This window comes from Rhipicephalus microplus, chromosome 5 (genome assembly GCF_043290135.1).
Source record: "Rhipicephalus microplus isolate Deutch F79 chromosome 5, USDA_Rmic, whole genome shotgun sequence".
NCBI classification, from domain to species: Eukaryota; Metazoa; Arthropoda; class Arachnida; order Ixodida; family Ixodidae; genus Rhipicephalus; species Rhipicephalus microplus.
In genome coordinates, this window is record NC_134704.1 from 28,647,919 (window position 1) to 28,665,774 (window position 17,856).

A 17,856-nucleotide genomic window follows, 5' to 3' on the forward strand; every position below is an offset into this window, starting at 1 on the left:
ACCCGTCTGGTCGGGAAAAATCATGGCGGGAAATAACAAGCGCTGACCAATAGTTAAACCAAAACGACGTTTCGGGCCTGTTTGAGGGGCCTTGTTAACAAAGCTTTATTAACCTAACATCGTTTTGTTCTACCGAATGGTCGGCGCTTGTTACAATCACCCGTAGCGGCGCAGAATTTATATTTCCCGCCACAATAAGCGCCCAGACGCAGGGGCGTAGCCAGGGGGTGCCACACCAGGCCCGTGTGACCTCCGAACGTTTTTTTTTTTTTTTGTCATGCCACAGAGAGACAAAAATTACCATGCCAAGTGGGTGCCCTCTCCGAAATCAAAAAGGTCGCGTACGTATTGCACTGTGGCACGGAGCAGTAAAGTACAATGCCGCCGATAACATCGAGTGCACTTTCCCAGCTCGTGCACGGGTTCGCTTAGATGAAGTGAGAGCAATACAACGCTGTTCCGCGAGGGAAACGCCAGTCGATCGTGGTTAAATAACGCGTTGCAATCATAAAACGGGGTGGGATCACGTGAGCCATCTTTTGACGCATCCTCCGTGTTTTGACGTTACGATTGCAGCGCCGCATCTCGAGCGGTGGAAACCATGCGAAACTGAGCACAATCATGACTTTTGAGACTTGCTGCGCCAACACGTGCCAATCTCGAAGGCTTCGCTTTTTGACCGACGCATGATGGACAAAACCATTACCACCCTATAATTTGATTACACCATAAATTATTTGGTGCACTATCTTTAGCAAATGATTACATAAACCAGCTAGCCAATAAATAAGGTCTCGTGAATTGTCTCCAAGATTTCACACAAACTTTGCTGAAATACATACTAAACCTATACAGAGCAGTACTGGCAGTACCGCACGCAATGTATTGCTCAATAAATAGCCATTATGGTTGCAATTTATTACATTTTCTTAGCGACTTCTTTTTTTTACAGTAATAACTGGGAGTTAAACAGAAATCGTTACGCGGTCGTTACTGTCTGTTGAGCAAGAGGTCTGCCACATACAAAGGTCATGCGATACAAGCTAACAATATTTGGCACTCCAGGAAAAATTTTCCAGAATATATTTATAAAAGAAAAGAGAAAAAAAAAAGCTGTGCCTGCCAGGGATCGAACCTGGGACCTTCCGCGTGTTAGGCGGATGTGATAACCACTACACCACAAGCACCGCATGGATGCCAAGGTTTTCAGGTAAGTAGTTGTACTTCGATCAATTGCTATGTTTTTCTTTTTGCGGCAGTTGTACATTATTGCAGCGCCGTTTTCCACAATTGTATCAGAGTATCACCTACGCTCGGCGACAGCTTTTCTTGGCATTGTAACGAAGGCTTCAGAGCTAAATTCCGCGAGTCCTACTGCCAATTAATGATTTTCAACATAAAAATTCATCCTTTATTTTCTACGTGCAGCTGTTCGTGACAGGACGCCACTCACACCATTAAGAAATTCGTAATTTCTTTAGTTTAGTGGTTGTGACTTCGCGTTCATGAACGCGTGAGAGAGTCCCGTCGTTTTACGTGCACCCCAAAGGCTAAGCGGCGCCTGCGTCTACATAAAACGCTGATGGTGCGCCGTTCTGTGGTGCGCCCCCGTCACTTTCCATAGCGTTACGAGACGCGCGCCAAGACATGTGCAGAAGCTCCATCGCCGTAGCTTTCCCTTCGGTGCCAAGAAAAGTGGCACGCCAGCCCGACCCGCCCCGTAAAGGGATGTCGAACCCTTCATTTACCCAGAGGCACCTGTGATTTTAAGAGGCTTGGCCCCCCTATGCGGTAGAGAGCTGATGGTGGGGGTATGTCCCAGGCTGCTTGTCTTCACAGTGGAGCTGTCGCACGAAAAGACACCACTAGGGATCGAGGGTACGCCTTCGGACAATTCAGTTGGCAGTGGGAACTCGTTTGCTGCTTTCTTCATGAATGCAGGATATTCAACTCATGTCAGGCATGCGGCAGTGTTTTTATCTTTTTGACCCAACTGTAGCCAGTAGTGTGTGCAAACCAAGTAGCTTCCTCCTTTTCCTAAACGTTAACTAAAACTCGCAAGATTTGACAGGGTTTTCGAAGACTTTATTAAGTCCGTGCGCAGCTACACATTTATTCTTCTAATTTTTGAGGTTTTTACCTGCCAGAATCACGATGTAGTTTTGACACGTGCCCCGGTGGCGGGCTTCGGGAAGATATACCATGTGCGGTTCTTTAATGTGCATTGAAATCTAAGTACGAGGCACATCAGTTGAAGGAACCGGACTGGATGTCATCAAAGGGACGGCCTAGTGCCTTTGAGTACCAAGTACTCTAAATCGTTCATAACATTTTCTGTACACACAGTACGAGGGCCTCTCATAGTTTGTTCCAAGCTGTGCTTTTTGACCCTGCAAGTGGTGAATAGGTTTTATTGCTCGTTAGGACTGATCGCTGAAGTGATGGAGCATGCTTGTGTTCCATGGCATACATGGATATTACATTACAATATTTTCCCATGGGAGTCTGATGGCTTGCAATAAACGTTTAACCTTTGTAAAACCGCTTACTGTTATGCTGCACAAGGACGGCAAGAAAAACAGCAGCGACAAATTTCTGCGCACCTCAATTGGTAAAATAGAGGCTTGTTGTAAACTCAAATGGTCAAGGAACTGTCTAGAGTTACAACACCGATTCGCACAAAAGTGGTAACCGATGTACACTGCACAATGTACTTGGGGTGTGGGTTATCAAACGATGCTTAGGGCATGTTGCAGAATTGCGTGCTTGGTTCTATTCTGCTCATCATCTAGGCGAGAAGCTGGCTTTCTTGCAATGCTCAAGCCCAGTAGCCGAGTTCTGCAAATCTGAGGGTCAAAATAAAGGCGGCATAACAAGATTTCATGAAGGATTGTGGTTTTATGAAGTGAAGGGGTTATGTTGAAGCTATTGTTTTATGAATTGTTTGTAAGGGATACTTTATGCTTCGAAATAGGAAATATACTGGCTCATTTCGAGCTCCACTCAATACAATTTAGTTATAGAACCAGGCAGTAAACACCTGTAACAGTTAAAATATATAATAGAAGCACATATGGCAGAAAGAGACCTAAATGACATCTTTTTTCATCACCGGTGTATATTTATAACATGGTGACAGTAAGAAATAAATTTGCTTCTTTATACATAATCATTCATTATACATAGATTAACTGTATTTTTGACCACCGTAATACCAGTTCACAAACTAATGAAAAGTACAAGTGATGCATATATGATACAAAACAAATCTAAACAGGCATAGCCAGGGGGGTTGTTAGGGGTTTCAGATGCATCCCCCCTCCTACTTCTCTAGAAATTTTTCAATTTGTACGTTGTGAACTTAACATAGACATTTCTTTATAAGGGGCCTCATAGCCACAGTGGATTGGAAATGGCTCATTGAGATACCAACCACAGTGTGAACAGGCTAAGGAGAATTCGATTGGGCTAGTTCGTTATTCATACTGAAGATAAACAGCATTAATGAAGAAACCACTACGAAAACGTGTCTTGCGCTTCTACTTTTCAAACCCGTGTTTTTTCGCACTATATATCTTGGCCCAAAAAGCGTTGAGGCTAATGTCACTGCGTCAGCCTGGGACTCAGATTTCTTGTGCCATGACAAATCAAGAATTGTTTATCAGCCACCTGTTATTCTGTAACAGAATGGAAAGTTGGGCGAGTTGGTTCGAAGACATTCTTGGTAATAGACATACTTGGTTTGTCCTCTCGCCTTTCGTTTTCCCATCCACTCAGTGTAGGCGGAAATGTTACCAAGAACACCTGTTATTCATTTTTTCGGTTGCACCTTTTCATATTGGCAGCTGAATCTGTCATGCTTTCAGCCACCAACTATATATAAAACACAAAGCATTCCATAACATACACTTGCACACTTTAATGTAGCCGCTGTTCTCATTGGTCATGCCATTGTAATATGTGAATGACCGCTCTTGCCTTCGTTGACAAGTCTGTGTTAGCTGACTTCTGCCAAAGCCGCTTCCCGAGCATCATCTCCACAATAACGCATATATATATATAATGACATTTATTACATCATATTTACAAAGGCACTCCCTGTTGATTGTGTAGGTGAACTTGAAAAAAAAAAAAGTACGCTTATGGAAAACCAAAATGATCTAACCACTGGGACGAATTCTAAAGAGGTGATGTGAAAAGAGCAGAATCAGCCAGCCTTGCGATAAACTTCAGCAGTTGCATCTGGATAGATATCTCCATGGGGCTGTTAGTGACAAAGAAGCCTGGAACACCAGCCTTTTCCAAAACAACTTGCTGTTCGCTGACCTGTGGAGGCACAATGTCGACACACGGTTGAGGTTTCAGAAGAAAGGTCAGTTACTTGAAATGGCCAGTTACAATATGTTTGTCAAGGATCATTACCTTCAATCACCATTATGAAGAAGTGAAGCATTAGCCAAAACAGGGCACGCATATACTGAGAACAAATTTTACTGATAACGCAGCACTCTGATATTGAAGAATGCTATATGTGCAGAGTTTGTAGCAACTCCATGTGATAACAAAGGTGACAATCAGTTTGCATAACATTTTGAATATAATCAGCTTTATGTCGTACTGACAATGTGAAGAACCATCATTAAAATATCATCACCAGAAGATGACACTCATGATGAAGAAAATGCATAAAAGTCACTGCTAAGGATTTCTTGCAAAGAGAATTCACAAGCTTCATTGGTAGCCAAATGCAGAACTCTTATCCTTACTCCATTTGAGTAGTAGGTCGGTAAACACTACTTCTATTCAATAAATATATCTCTGTTGCCAGTTATTAAAAGCTTTCTGTATAATGCAGCAATCAGCATGGAGTATTATTTGCTCACAACTGGACAAGTATGTTCATATGGAAGTTAGAAACCAGTCGCACCGCTCTTGCAAGCCACCCGATAAGCTATGAACAAGTGTGTGCATATAAAAAGTTAAGTTAAATTGAGCTATATTAATGGAACTCTGCCACACCAACAAATTTTTTACCTTCCCTTTGTTCACCGAGTGCTGCGTGAGACGAGACTATGAGAATTTAAAATGGTCTAAATTGTGCTTTGTGAGAACGAGTGGCAATAAATTCACACTCACTAGTTGGTCCAGCTGGGTGATGATCTTCATATCGACACGAACGAGCTCTTCCTTGTGCATCTGGTCCAGCGCCTGAACATGGGGCATTTTTTTTTTATCACAGACGTGACTGTAGAGAGCTAAGAATGTCTCACACATTACACCAACAAAGAGTAGTGGTGGCAGACTGTCTCAAAACGAACGGCCACAGCTCTGGGCATCGGTTTCACTATAACAAAAAAATAATGATAATATCTGGAGTTTTACGAGCCAAAACCAAGATATTATTATGAGGCACACTGCAGTGAAGGGCTCCGAAAGAGTTGACCGTCTGGCGTTCGTTAATGTGCACTGACGTTGCACAGTACATAAACCTCTCGCATTTCATCTTCGTCAAAATGCAACTGCTGTGTTCGAGATTGAACCCCCGTTTATCAAGTCAGCACCTGAGCACCGTAAACACTACACCAATGTGGCAGACCATCGCCTTCACAGTGCGTTAGCATTTCTGCCAGCTGCACAGGGAAAGCAAGTGCTGGTCTCCTTCTTCAGTGATAGGGTGATGGTCCGAGCACGTGGCTGTTGCACTCGAACCATGGATGACAGCGCTGCAGTACGGTAGTACATGAGTGCAGTCACGAGGTGATAGTTCATATTTTGGGGGCTTTCTTCAAATGACAGACACGTCACCTCACAGAATGTGTGCATAATGAAATGCACTTGACCCCAAGTTACATTTCTTTTACAAATTATATAATTTGATCTAAGTAACCAATTAAATGCAATATATAAATACCCTAATAAGCACCACTTATCATTGGTCTCATTTAGTTGGTCTATATTAGTAGTGGTAGATAACAATTTTTCTTAGAGCTTTAGTTCTAGTTACATGAAACAACCAGTTTATGCTATATGCTGGTGTCAAAAAAAAATTTAGATTTACTTTGTAACACCTCAATATTCCTTGATGAACATACTGAGAACGTACTTAGCATATTAACACCTCGCAGGAATGCTGTACAATGCTGTATGGTGCTCTAAATAGATTTGTAGGAATACACGCACCTTGAATTCTCTATCCTGTGCCATGTTAATGAAATCAACGTTCTGCGCTCCACTTGACAGGAGTGCTTCCTTTTGTTCCTTTTGGCGTCTCATCAACTCTATTTTGGTGTCTGAAAATGTAGTTAGAAGCAGAAGTGTATTCGTAAGACGACGGTGGGTAATCACTCACATGGCATCTATCAGAACTTTAGTTTCAACTATAGTTGCCAAACTAAGCCATGTTGTTACATTTAGAAGTAAAATACTATCATGTCTAGCCACTGTGTGGGGTAAAATGCCATGAACTTCATGGGTTCATTCGATTCACCAGCACCACATGAACCATTTCATGAGGTGCAGCACCTTGCCATTGATTTCAGCGGTGCAGCAATGACGACATCTGAACCATGCCATTCGTTTCAAAAGCTGCAGGAGAGGTGCAACACTTGTTCACAATTTTCCTGCAAATCCTACACTGACGGTGCCGGCTTGGTGCAGCTGTGCGTGCAGCTGAGCAGACAACACAGCACTTAGGCATAGTCGCTGTACCTATCTCTACTAATGCAGCGTGTTTGCCCAGATGTTTGCATCATAAACTGTCCACATGTGTCGGTTTACCATCGGTCAGTGTTAGTTGGACAGTGCACATTAAGGCCTGCGCCTTGTTGGCACCTCATCATTAGTTTTGGGTATCGTGCTGTGCTTCAACTGCTGAGCTTGCGCTGCACAATTTCTGAGCTTCTGGTGCACAGCCATGAACTGGTTCGATTGGTGCAGGTGAATCGAACGGACCCTGTGTATCCCAGATGCCATTGGAAATGCCGAACCATTTAATGTGCTACTTTCCACTTGATTACGTCCAAACTCATACACATGAACATTATCAGACAGGAGTTTTCATTCACAAGCTGTGGTTGTAGATTCATGAAGTAGAAAGTTGGCATCCACTAGAAACCAGCAAAACATTGTAGTTAGTGCAGAGTGTGCCGACATTGCCTCGAAATATGCAGGGAGATGGATTTACTGTGCGCTTTGGATGCTAAAGTTTAGAAGGAATGAGGTAATGGACGTTAACACACAACAAAGTGCTTGCACGTTAAGTCACGAGTACTTGGCTGACCTGCTTGCGATTTCACAACGTTCCTGCGCGTCTCCATCAGGCCCTGTTCTTCCATCATCTGGATGTCCTTGAGGCCACGGACAATGTCGAAGACAGTGCCGTCCAGCAGAGAGTTGGCGAGGCTGGATAGAAGTTCATACGGAAGCCGCTGCTGACAATTCCTAAAGCAATTAAAGAAAGAAAAAAAAAAACGTCGCACCATATCGAGTCACGCCACAAACACATGTTAACGGACAACCGGAACAAACAAAATCAAGGTTATGAAGTTTTTTTCACAGGCACAATTGATGAAAAAGCAGGTCAAGTTTCTAGGTAGCTTCAGTGTTGGTGTAGTAAAGAAAGCTACATCGTAACTGTTTTACAGAAGACCGACAGCGTGTGTGAGTGGATTACGTTGTCTAAAGCCACGACACATGCATGGATAACATCACGCAGAGGCTAGGTACGCGTGCATTTGCGCGATGTGGCAACTAAAGTTGTCTGGCATTGCGTAAAGGCGCCAAACCATCGCACGCCTTTCTAAACATGTTACTCCACGATGTTCATTTCTAAATTGAGACGAAGCAATAGAGGCACTCGCGAATCTTTGCAAATGCGCCACTGGCGGGCTTACAGTGGCACATCTTTGGCCATTTGCTGGAGCTCACTGAATAGCGCGTAATGCCTCTGCTGAAGGCGTTCTTTCTTGGCCAAGTCATCAGGGAGCACATTGCTTAAACCGACGCTGGAAGCTGACGTTCCTGCACGGGACAGGGGTCCACTGTGTGTCAAGTAGTTGTTCATTAAGGGCCTAATTAAACGACTTCAATTCATGTAAGCACTGCACAGGCTAGCAGAAGAGCAGAAGCAAAACTGACAAACAGAGCAGTACCAGTGTTGACGACTGCAACGAGGTAAACGCTAAAGTGGATCACGCGGTAGCAACTGTACAAACAGTAGACTATTATTCTTATACTATTATCACTATTATGATTATAACAACGCTTATGGCGCAGTAAACCAGCAAATAGGCAAAACAACAAAGCAGATGCGATTTTTTTTTCAATTTCTCGTAATGGCTTGTTTTGGCTTGTGTTGACTTCGATGAGGTCATTACAAAATGGCAGCGCTTAAGAGGCGTTTCTCGCATTATCTGACTCTTGCGTTCTTTCGAAAATGACCCTTCGTTTTGTAAACCGCGTCAGTGTCTTCTTGTCTGCGCAGATGTGTAGCTTAGCTTTGAACGTCGGATGTTAGTGAACTGTCGCCTGACGCAATGGAGCCTTCATCACGGACAGCCTGTGTCGTAGTGTTCCTTGCAACTTCGCTCTTCGTCAAAGGGACCCTCGCGACGGAGCTTCTATTCCACACGCCTCAGCGGACAGAGTCTGTGTCTGCGCCGTCCGTGCACCCTGACGACATTACGGATGACCGGCCTTGGGAGAACTGCACGAACCTGTTGCAGAACATTGCCGAAGTGACGGCGCTGTTTGAGCTGTGCGCGCTCATGAATGCCAAACCGTTCACGATGTGTATGAACTGTGCCGGGATGTACGGGAACGGCATCGGGATCTTCTACCAGCTTACCACTAACGTGAGATACTGCTACTCTGTGAAGAATTCTTCTCTGGAGATAGTAGTGTGTTTATTGCAAAATACCACGAGCCTAAGCAGGAGTGAATCATGCATAATAATACGCATATTTAAAAGGACACTAAAATGAACTAATGACTTCGTTTAAATTGATAATCTGTACTTTGAGGACTCTAATCTCGCATGTTTCACTGTCATAAGTTCATTATTAGTGAAGAATGTGAAGGTAGGAGTTTCATGTTTACATTTTGCGCCAAAATCTTCGCACATGACATCACCGATTTCAGTTTGTATTTTTGCGACATCGGTTCGGCGAAATTTTCCGAAACTTCGTATGCTATAGGGCTATGGGACCCACAGATGACAATTCGTTTCATTTTTATCGATTAGAAGCTATGCAGGACCCAGTAGATGCGTTCAAATTTTGTGACGTCACGGTGTTAGTGCGGCGATCTCAAGGTGGGGTCTCCACCAAAAATGGGACCAAGTACCTAAAGGAACGACTAAAGGTAACAGGAATGTAGTGGTGGTGAAAACGCGGCACTGTGGAATTACAATAGGTACGATGTTGTGAGAGAAATTTAGAAAGGGGTCATGGTTCCTGGTCTGACGCTCGGCAATGTGATCTTGTGCATGAGATCAGAGGTTCAAGCAAGATTAGAAATTAGGCTACGTGGAATAGGTAGGCTTGCTGTAGAAGCTCATGGGAAGACACCAAATTAGGGAGTACAAAATATGGAATGGACATCATTCGAGGACAGGGAAACCAACAGCACAATAAAATTTGAGAAGCAATTGAAAGAAACGGGCGAGAAGTGTTGGGCTAAGGTTTTCAGCTATTTGTACATGAGGAATGTCGATACAAAATGGATGAAGAGAACTGGAAAATTTGACGAGTAAATACTTAGAAAACAGCAGGGGGCCAAACCAAAAAGAACTCTCAGTGAAAAAGGTGGTGAAGGAAAGAGAGACCAACATGTAGAGAATAAGCATGATTAAGAAGCCGGCACTGAAGATCTATCGAACTTTCAAGCAAAAAATTGCTAAGGAAAGAATCTAACAATTCTCAGGTTGGTTATCTACTGCTTGAGGCTAAGACGAGAGTATTGTGAACCAGGATGTATCGGGCCAACGGGCCAAATACGAAGGGGTAGACACGGTATGCAGTGCATGCGGAGAGGAGAAGGAAATTGCCAAACACTTGATAATGTTCTGTAAAGGGCTTCACCCTATAGTTCAGGATGATGGCGCAGAGTTTTTTAAAGCACTGGGGTTTAGGGACAGGGAGGGCAAAACAGGCCTTAAGCGGAGAGAAATAACTGGGAGGAGGTTACCTGATTGGTGGCAACAATCAAGACACGAGTGAAAATTAAATACTTCACTGTAAAGTGCCAGTTCTTAACTTCACTATTTAAAAAAAAAGGATAAATCAAGTTTTTCGTCACTAAGTATTACGGCTAGGCAGCGTTAGCGGCCGCCCGGTCTATAGGGTACAGCCACATCAATCCATCAATCCTTCCATCTTTTTGTGCGTTTTCTCACTTACAAAGCATAGTGCCGTGGTAAGAGTAGTGTTTTCGTGATTGTAGAATTGTTCTTTACTAATACGCAAAAAAAAGTGTTTCTCGTTAGTGTCCCTTCAACACAAAAAAGAAAAATACCTTGAAAAAGGTACTGAACACAGTGTTAGAGAGAAATTAGGTGTACAGTCATCGGCAAGCTTAACACGAACGATCGGACGCGTGACCTAGACTAGTTTGACTTCTAAAGCGCTGGACGTTGCCAAGATAACACCTCTGTATGTTTGGATAGTGTGTCGTCATGCATGGGTAACATCTCGGCAACAGAACCCAAAGTTAGGTGACGCTAGTGTCAAACTGTTTCAGGTCACGCTGCGGAGTGTTCATGTTAAGCTTGCTGGCGACTGCACATGTGGCCACCAAAATGCAGCAAGTTCAGAAGTGGCAGAAAATGAGCATACGTTACAAAATTTCTTTTTGTGTAAGTGTTCAAGTTCACCAGTAAAATATTTTGAGGAAAAATGACTGTAACAGGTACGATTCAAGAACTGCTAAGGGAAAAAGCTATCTTCAACACTGTTAGCTTTGGCAAAAATTTGAGCAAGGGAATGCTCATTAATACTAGGAGTCCTCACTGAGGAGGGTGCAATGCTCTGTGGAAGCTTGAGTTTATCTACTCCTGACATGTTGTAGAGAAGCATCCCGTAAGTTGGCTGTGTTTTGTTCTTGTTAAAGTACAAGTACTACAGACTGCAGGCAGTACAAATTTGAAGGATATGGCAGAGGCAAGAGAACTAAATAATCTGTTTGTGTTTAATAGAGCATTTCGACATCCGTGCAAGTTTCTCTGTAGTTAGTGTGAACCCACCACCGTGGCCAAGTGGTTAACAATCAGCCTAAGCTTTTCAATCTGTCTGACAAGCACTTTGTTTGGCAGTTTCAGTGCAAAAGCAGTGCCTTTTTTCATTTCCCACTTTTCATGAATACAATACCTGAAGAATTTTTTTCTTTTTTGCTATGAACCACACTAATTTGCAACAGGAAGCGTCGATACTTCTTTGAGAAAGGAAGCCGAAGAAGGTAGCTAGAGTAATGTATACCTTTTTTCATTTTCAGACTACAGATCCCGCCACACGGCTATGCCAGCACCAGTTTTTCTCTTCCACGAAAGTGTCCATCGTTGACAAAACCTTTAAACACATTCAGGACCTTTGGAAAAGTGCGTCATGCGATGGTGAGACTGGAAACTCTTCAACAATTTTTGTGTGCACACTGTTAAAGGTGCATAACCTCATTGTGCAATGTTGCCAGGTTGTTTTCAGAATCCCGTGGTAGGCCAAGGCAACCATACCGTACGAAACGAGACGTTGATGTTCAATGAAAAGCTCGATGCTATGAACAAATGCATTAACCAGTCTGAAGCGGTAAGTACACCTGCCTCATTTTCATGCATTGTCATTAATGTTTCTTTTTCTTTCCGCACAATTTTTTGGCTAAATCATGCAGCTATCCCAAAACATGACCGACTTGTGCGTGACCTGTGAACAGCCATACAGGGATCTCAACAACTTTTACAACGGCCTTGTCCAGAAGAGCAAAGATGGCAACATCTGTTTTGACATGGTTGATGCTGTGAGTAGCATTCTAACTGCAAAAGTTTGTATGCGGACAAGCTCACTTATATTCACACTGCTCGCATGTCCAAGAAGCCACATTAGTTTTCTGGGAACAAGGGAATACTGTTAGAACTTGATCTAACCAAACCTGATTTTACATATTTTCCTACCTAGCCAAGAAATTTTTATTCTCCTTCAGGTGGGTATGCATTAGGTTTGGTATTCTCATCAACCCAAATTAACAAAGCTTTCATGACACGTAACTTGATTTAAATGAATAAAAATGCAGTTTCTTTCCAATTGTGACACATAGTTTTTCTTCGAATGTGGGCTGTAATGCTATACGTTTTAAACATCTGGCCAACCAAGTCATGACACAAGCTTTATTTTAACGAGGCCACACACCACAGTCTTTTAGATATCAGATGGTGCTGTGCGGTAGTGGTTTGCTGTCCTTTACACAGCTCTCACGGTAACATGGTGGTTGCTTTTGTTATTTAATGGTTTCTGCGACAGATGTTACTGATCATCTCCATGGGACTCCCTTCTATTTAGAATCAGACTGCTCCTTCTTCTCCTTACTCTGCATACTCGCAAATTAACTACATTCATTCTCCCAGTCTTTGAATATGGCAGCTTGTTATAGTTGCTCATAACAGTCCACCTTGCCTGCATCACCCGGATATCAAAGATATTCATGCTCGGGCTGCGCTTGCAGTGTTATCACGTGTGCAGCAGTGAATTAGTGGCAAACAAATGATCAGAGTAGATTTCCGTCTACACTACGTTACAACTAACTGAAAAATCGCTTCCTTGATTTTAGGGCTTTTCCGATTCAACTAAATAATTCAAGTGCCCTCAGTACTCCGCTAAATCAAGCTTCAACTGCATTACGCAGGCGTAGGCAAGAACTAAATGTGGAAGCAATGCAATTTCTCATGGTTAAAATGGCCCAAGCTTGGTGCGAATATCTTGGAATTACTCTAGCAGATAATGTTATGCGATAGTAGTGTGATACAACTATACAATGAACGGTATATGGGTTTTGTTTTTGTATTGTATATCCATTCAAGCTAATGCTACTACCATATCATCATGCAAAACAAGCTAGCACCGTCTTCCACATTAGAGCTAATGTTACCCTAGGTTACACCCCTCCCCTCCCCTAGAGACACATTGAACATAATTCAGCAAATATATGGTTACAAAGAATTATCAGGAAACCACACCAAAAGATTTGGTAGGATAGAGAGAGTGTGTGTATATGTGTGTGTGCAAAAATTTAAAATGAAGTTATGTAGTCATACTTGTTTTTATAGTCAATGGCCTTTTACTATTTTTACCATTTTACTTTACAATATTTTTTTATTGTGGTTCTGTATAAAAACACTGATGTCAAGATATCTAAAAATGGTGCCTGGAAATGCATATATTTTTATATAGCTACTGTAAAAAAAAACTTGTCTCAATATCATGAGGCAGGGGCATAGCCAGAGTGTAGCACACTGGGCTCATGCCCCCCCCCCCCCCCCCAAAAAAAAAAAACCACCATATGATTATGAGAGACACCGTAGTGGAGGGCTCCGGAAATTTCGACCACTTCGGGTTCTTTAATGTGCACCGAAATCTGAGCACATGGGCCTACAACATTTCCGCCTTCATCGGAAATTCAGCCGCCGCAGCCGGGATTCGAACCCGGCGACCTGCAGATCTGCAGCCGAGTACCTTAGCCACTAGACCATCGCGGCGGGGCCCCCCGAAATTTTTTTTTGCCATGGCATAGAGAGCGAAAAGTGACCATTTCACAGAAGTGTCCTACCTGAAATCAAGGAGGTGCCCCCTTCCTCCCCCCCCCTCCCCCAAAAAAAACTTTTCTGGCCATGTGCCTGTCATAAGGGTGGTTTCTCAGTGACGTTTCATCGCAGTGCGATGTCGCCGGGTGACAGCAACTCGCGACATACTAGCGACAGATCTGTCATCTGCTCGTGGTCCACGTAGAGAACAATGAGAGAACTGTCGTCCACTGACCCTGGCAGTGGTTTTCACCATTTTTACCGCATGCAGGTTGCCGAATTCGCACTCGGTGGAACTGTCTCGACTCGTCAGGTTAATGTTCATTGTGGTGGGGCTGGCTTGCTGATGCTCAGTGACGAAAACTTTAAAATCAAAGTAAAATATTTCATGTGTTGTCTGACTCTAGTGTGTAGATAGTATTCACTGCATACCAAGGAAACTAAAATGTCCCTTTTGCAACATCTCAAAATCATGTCAGTACCATTCATTTAGGCTCTAGGGCTTGACTTGTCCACTGCATATGAAAAAAAAGTAAAATGTCCCTTTTGCAATGTCTCAAAATCATGTCAGAACTCATTTAAGTTCTAGGGCTTGACTTGTCCAGTTATGTGACTAACCAATTTGATTGAATAAGAGCTATTTCGAGGCATTAACTTGGTGCTCGATTTCTCAGTTACATGACTGTGGTCACTTAAAGGCCCAGAACATCTGTATACATGAATGTTTATTTTACATGGACATAGCAGTATGAACCGATGTGAATGGCATCAATTGTGCAACATTTGAGTGCACTAATGAGCAGGTCGTGCTCGTCAGTGTGAACACCGATGGCCGTGAATTGCCGCTTAGACGGCAGCTACCGTCATTCGCCAGCGTAAATGCACCATTATTGCTCAATGTGCAAGGAGATGAAAAAGCTGAAATCTGAGTTTTTCTCTGATGCCTAGCTATATTCCTTTCCTTATTGCAGCAAGCCTTTGGGGAGTGTTCGTTGTTCTAAAAAAAATGTGCATCTGACATCTCTTCCCAATGTTCCTTGTTCAGTTCAAGCGAAAACTAGCAGAGCCCCTTGTTTTGCAGATGAATGCAACTCGATTCCTATGGAGTTCCCACCTCTGCTCGGTGCACCACTACCAGAACACACCATCGTTTGTCGTGGCTGGAGTTGTGGGACTCCTGGTGGTCCTCTTTTATGCTGGTGCTGGCACCCTCATCACTCCACTGAACACCGAACTAGTCCAACGTTAGTCACCTTTATTGTGTCTGTCAATGAACTTGCTGTCTGCTGGTGCTTATTTGTTTGCTGCAAACTCGCGGAAAGTGGCTCCGCTGGAGTGCATCATTTTATTTCAGGGACGCTCGCATTCGGTGCCAGTTTTTGTTTAAATCCAAACTGCAGCTGTCGGGTGCAAAGTAATTTTTTTGTTTTATGTGCCAAAGATTTGTTGCCAAATAATACCTCATTTCATGCTCTCACTGTAAGTGTAAAGTGATTTTTTTGTCATTGTGTCACTCTTTCTCATATATTTGTTTGTGAACCAGATTGGATGGCATTTAGTTACAGACACATGTGACATGCATGTGATACACTAGGAATGCATTATTTTTCATGCTGACAATTTGAAGAGAACAGGTACAGCAATTTCATATGGAACTATGCGTGTGGAAATTGCCTGAATAAAAGCTTTTTATGTCGCACAGCTTGGAAGCTTTCAGTCATGTGAATGGAGCCTGTTTATGGGACACCTGCATAAGACAAAGAAATCAAATTTTCATAAAGTACATGAATTATTGGTCCAGTTTCAGTTGCAATTCAGTGGTTGTAATCGGTGCTCGATAAGTGTTATGGTTTCATCTGCACTGCAAAAGTTATAATTTCTTGACACAAATAGTTTTTATTAGTAGTTTCATTATTGTAGTATAGCAATTCTCTAATCATAGTGGTAATTAGTGGATAAGACAGGCATTAATGTTGGCATTTGTTGTTGAAGGCCAATGGCAAAACTAACATTGGCAGGTTCTTTCCAACCCTTTCCCCCCCTTTGAAGTCATCGCGAGATGTCATGATAAAATGACCAATAAGAATTGTACTCATCATCAGTACTTGTCAATAAATATTGGCTCCTCGTGGAGCCAATAACAATGTTCATCATAGTTGCTTTTTGATGCGAGATAGCCAGAATTGTCCATGTTGTGCTATTTGTGTCTTTGCTTTCATTGTATTGCCATGCAGTGAAGAAGTCTTTTAGTTACATTTTTTTTATATATATAAAATTAGTGAAATAAAGGAACCCCATTGCATTCAAAGAATGGTGCCATTTTATTCAGAATAAAAAAATCTGTACAAAGTGAGCATAAGTAAATTCTAGTAAGTTTAATACAATTTCCTAATTTCACGGTAAGGAAAGGGTTAACTGTGTAAAAATGTGACTGAAACACATGTACAAAGGGCTGTGAAAGTAACGGCATATATACAATGTCAGTCACTTAATGTGAAGCTTAGACAGTTGTGTAATTTAGGCATTTATTGGTGCTTGAATGCTCCAAATGCTGGGAAGATACAGACCCATTGCTATTACCTTCACTATTTTCTGGCAGCACAGCAGTCACTTAAACTAAAACAGAAGCACATGTAACAAAGAACTGTGTAGATGCTATGCTAGCTAGCATTTTCAGATTAACTGGCTTTTCTGGTTTAATTGTGTACAATGCGTGCATCCAAATAACTAAGATGATGGCTCAGCCTTAAGGAGTCACTAAAAACTAGTTAGCAGGTACAATTTGTTCACGAAAAATTTCACCCAAACCAATTATTCATTAATGTAATTTTGGTATTCATCATTTTTGTTTAAATGTTTTTATTTTTTCTCGTTGCAGCTAAACGTCTGCTAAGGCGACGATCACGTTACGGCTCTGCATCGCCTGGCAACTGCTCCCCACGAGCCGTGCGATCGTGATGCACATTTTTGCAGTCTTCGCAATCGTTGGGTTGTCCCTGTTATTTACCCTCGGTGAAATGTTATGCTCATTTATTGAGCTTGTATTTATTGCTTCAATTCACTTGATTTATAAATGTGCATCCGCTTCAAGCAGGATGAGAATTTTTAGTTGGAATATACATATACACTAAAAAACGCCCAGTGTGTTTACAGCACATGAATTTTCTACTAGTTTTTAATGTGCCTGTTTTATGGTTGCTTCTACGCATATGTTGAATGATGAATGTTTGAAATCCAATAAATGTATTGAAAATGTTGGATGTTGCAGTGTTACACTTTCTGCAGAGAAGAGAGAAGTTGGATTTCTTCACCATGCTAGCCAGAAACAAATCCCACTCATCGACTTACAAATGTCTAGATTAGTCAGGCATGCATCTAGAACAGCTGAGAACCAAGATGGACGAAAAAAAAAAAAAAAAAACTTATGCAATCGATTTACAACCGGCTTTATTCTTGAAACGAGAAAATCCGGGTACTTTGAAAAAACAAAAAAACAAAGGTGAAGTATCACTAATTAGAAAAGCTCACCAAATATAACTAGGATGTTCAAAAATGTTTTGTTGAAGCTTAATAAAACACCTAATTTATTATTACTATTATTAATGCAGTTATATATGCACTGTGAACAAAGGAGTAGTTGGTTGTGCATAAAATAATGGCAACAGAAATTGCAAAAGTGTTGCATGACAAAGTTTTTGCAATGTAGTAAAGAAGGAAGTACACAGAAAGCTTTCACAGTTGAGAGGCTTTTGGCTGTGTTGTAATTCTGGACGAGTTGATGGAAAGTTGCTGGTTTGCCATAGTTACGGCTGAAGAATGCACTAGTATAAGGGTTGTCCAGTGTCTGATAAACCCAGGATTTCTGCTTCTTGAAGCAATACAAAGTCAACTGCACAATTAGCCAAGCATGCTCTTAAGAATGTTGATGCATTTGATGTGTAGTAACAAAGGTAAACTAACTGAAACGTGAACTCCCAGGTATGAGCAAAGATATTAATAGTTACTTTTAAAACAGTAACGCAGTTATTGGTAGAGAGATGAATGTTGGTCAATATAACCAATGGAAGGTCGTTCAC

At 42.1% G+C, this 17,856-nt stretch overlaps 2 protein-coding genes and 1 non-coding gene across 3 annotated transcripts; 1 reads left to right on the forward strand and 2 right to left on the reverse strand.

Moving 5' to 3' along the window:
- Positions 1–1,114: 1,114 nt before the first annotated feature.
- Positions 1,115–1,187, reverse strand: TRNAV-AAC (transfer RNA valine (anticodon AAC)). The gene has a single exon. It is a non-coding gene; the product is annotated as a tRNA-Val (tRNA).
- Positions 1,188–4,054: 2,867 nt separating this feature from the next.
- gdl (gonadal protein gdl) lies at positions 4,055–8,156 on the reverse strand. Its single transcript, XM_037425944.2, has 5 exons — positions 7,893–8,156; positions 7,280–7,440; positions 6,181–6,290; positions 5,137–5,208; positions 4,055–4,326 (listed from the first exon to the last, which is right to left on the reverse strand). Exons 1-5 carry the CDS (start codon positions 8,060–8,062, stop codon positions 4,180–4,182), a joined length of 660 nt encoding a protein of 219 aa, XP_037281841.2. The 5' UTR covers positions 8,063–8,156; the 3' UTR covers positions 4,055–4,179.
- Positions 8,157–8,382: 226 nt separating this feature from the next.
- Positions 8,383–17,038, forward strand: LOC119174842 (osteopetrosis-associated transmembrane protein 1). Its single transcript, XM_037425942.2, has 6 exons — positions 8,383–8,852; positions 11,488–11,605; positions 11,683–11,795; positions 11,878–12,003; positions 14,862–15,024; positions 16,659–17,038. The coding sequence occupies exons 1-6, from the start codon at positions 8,535–8,537 to the stop codon at positions 16,736–16,738; spliced, it is 918 nt and encodes a 305-aa protein (XP_037281839.2). The 5' UTR covers positions 8,383–8,534; the 3' UTR covers positions 16,739–17,038.
- Positions 17,039–17,856: the final 818 nt, after the last annotated feature.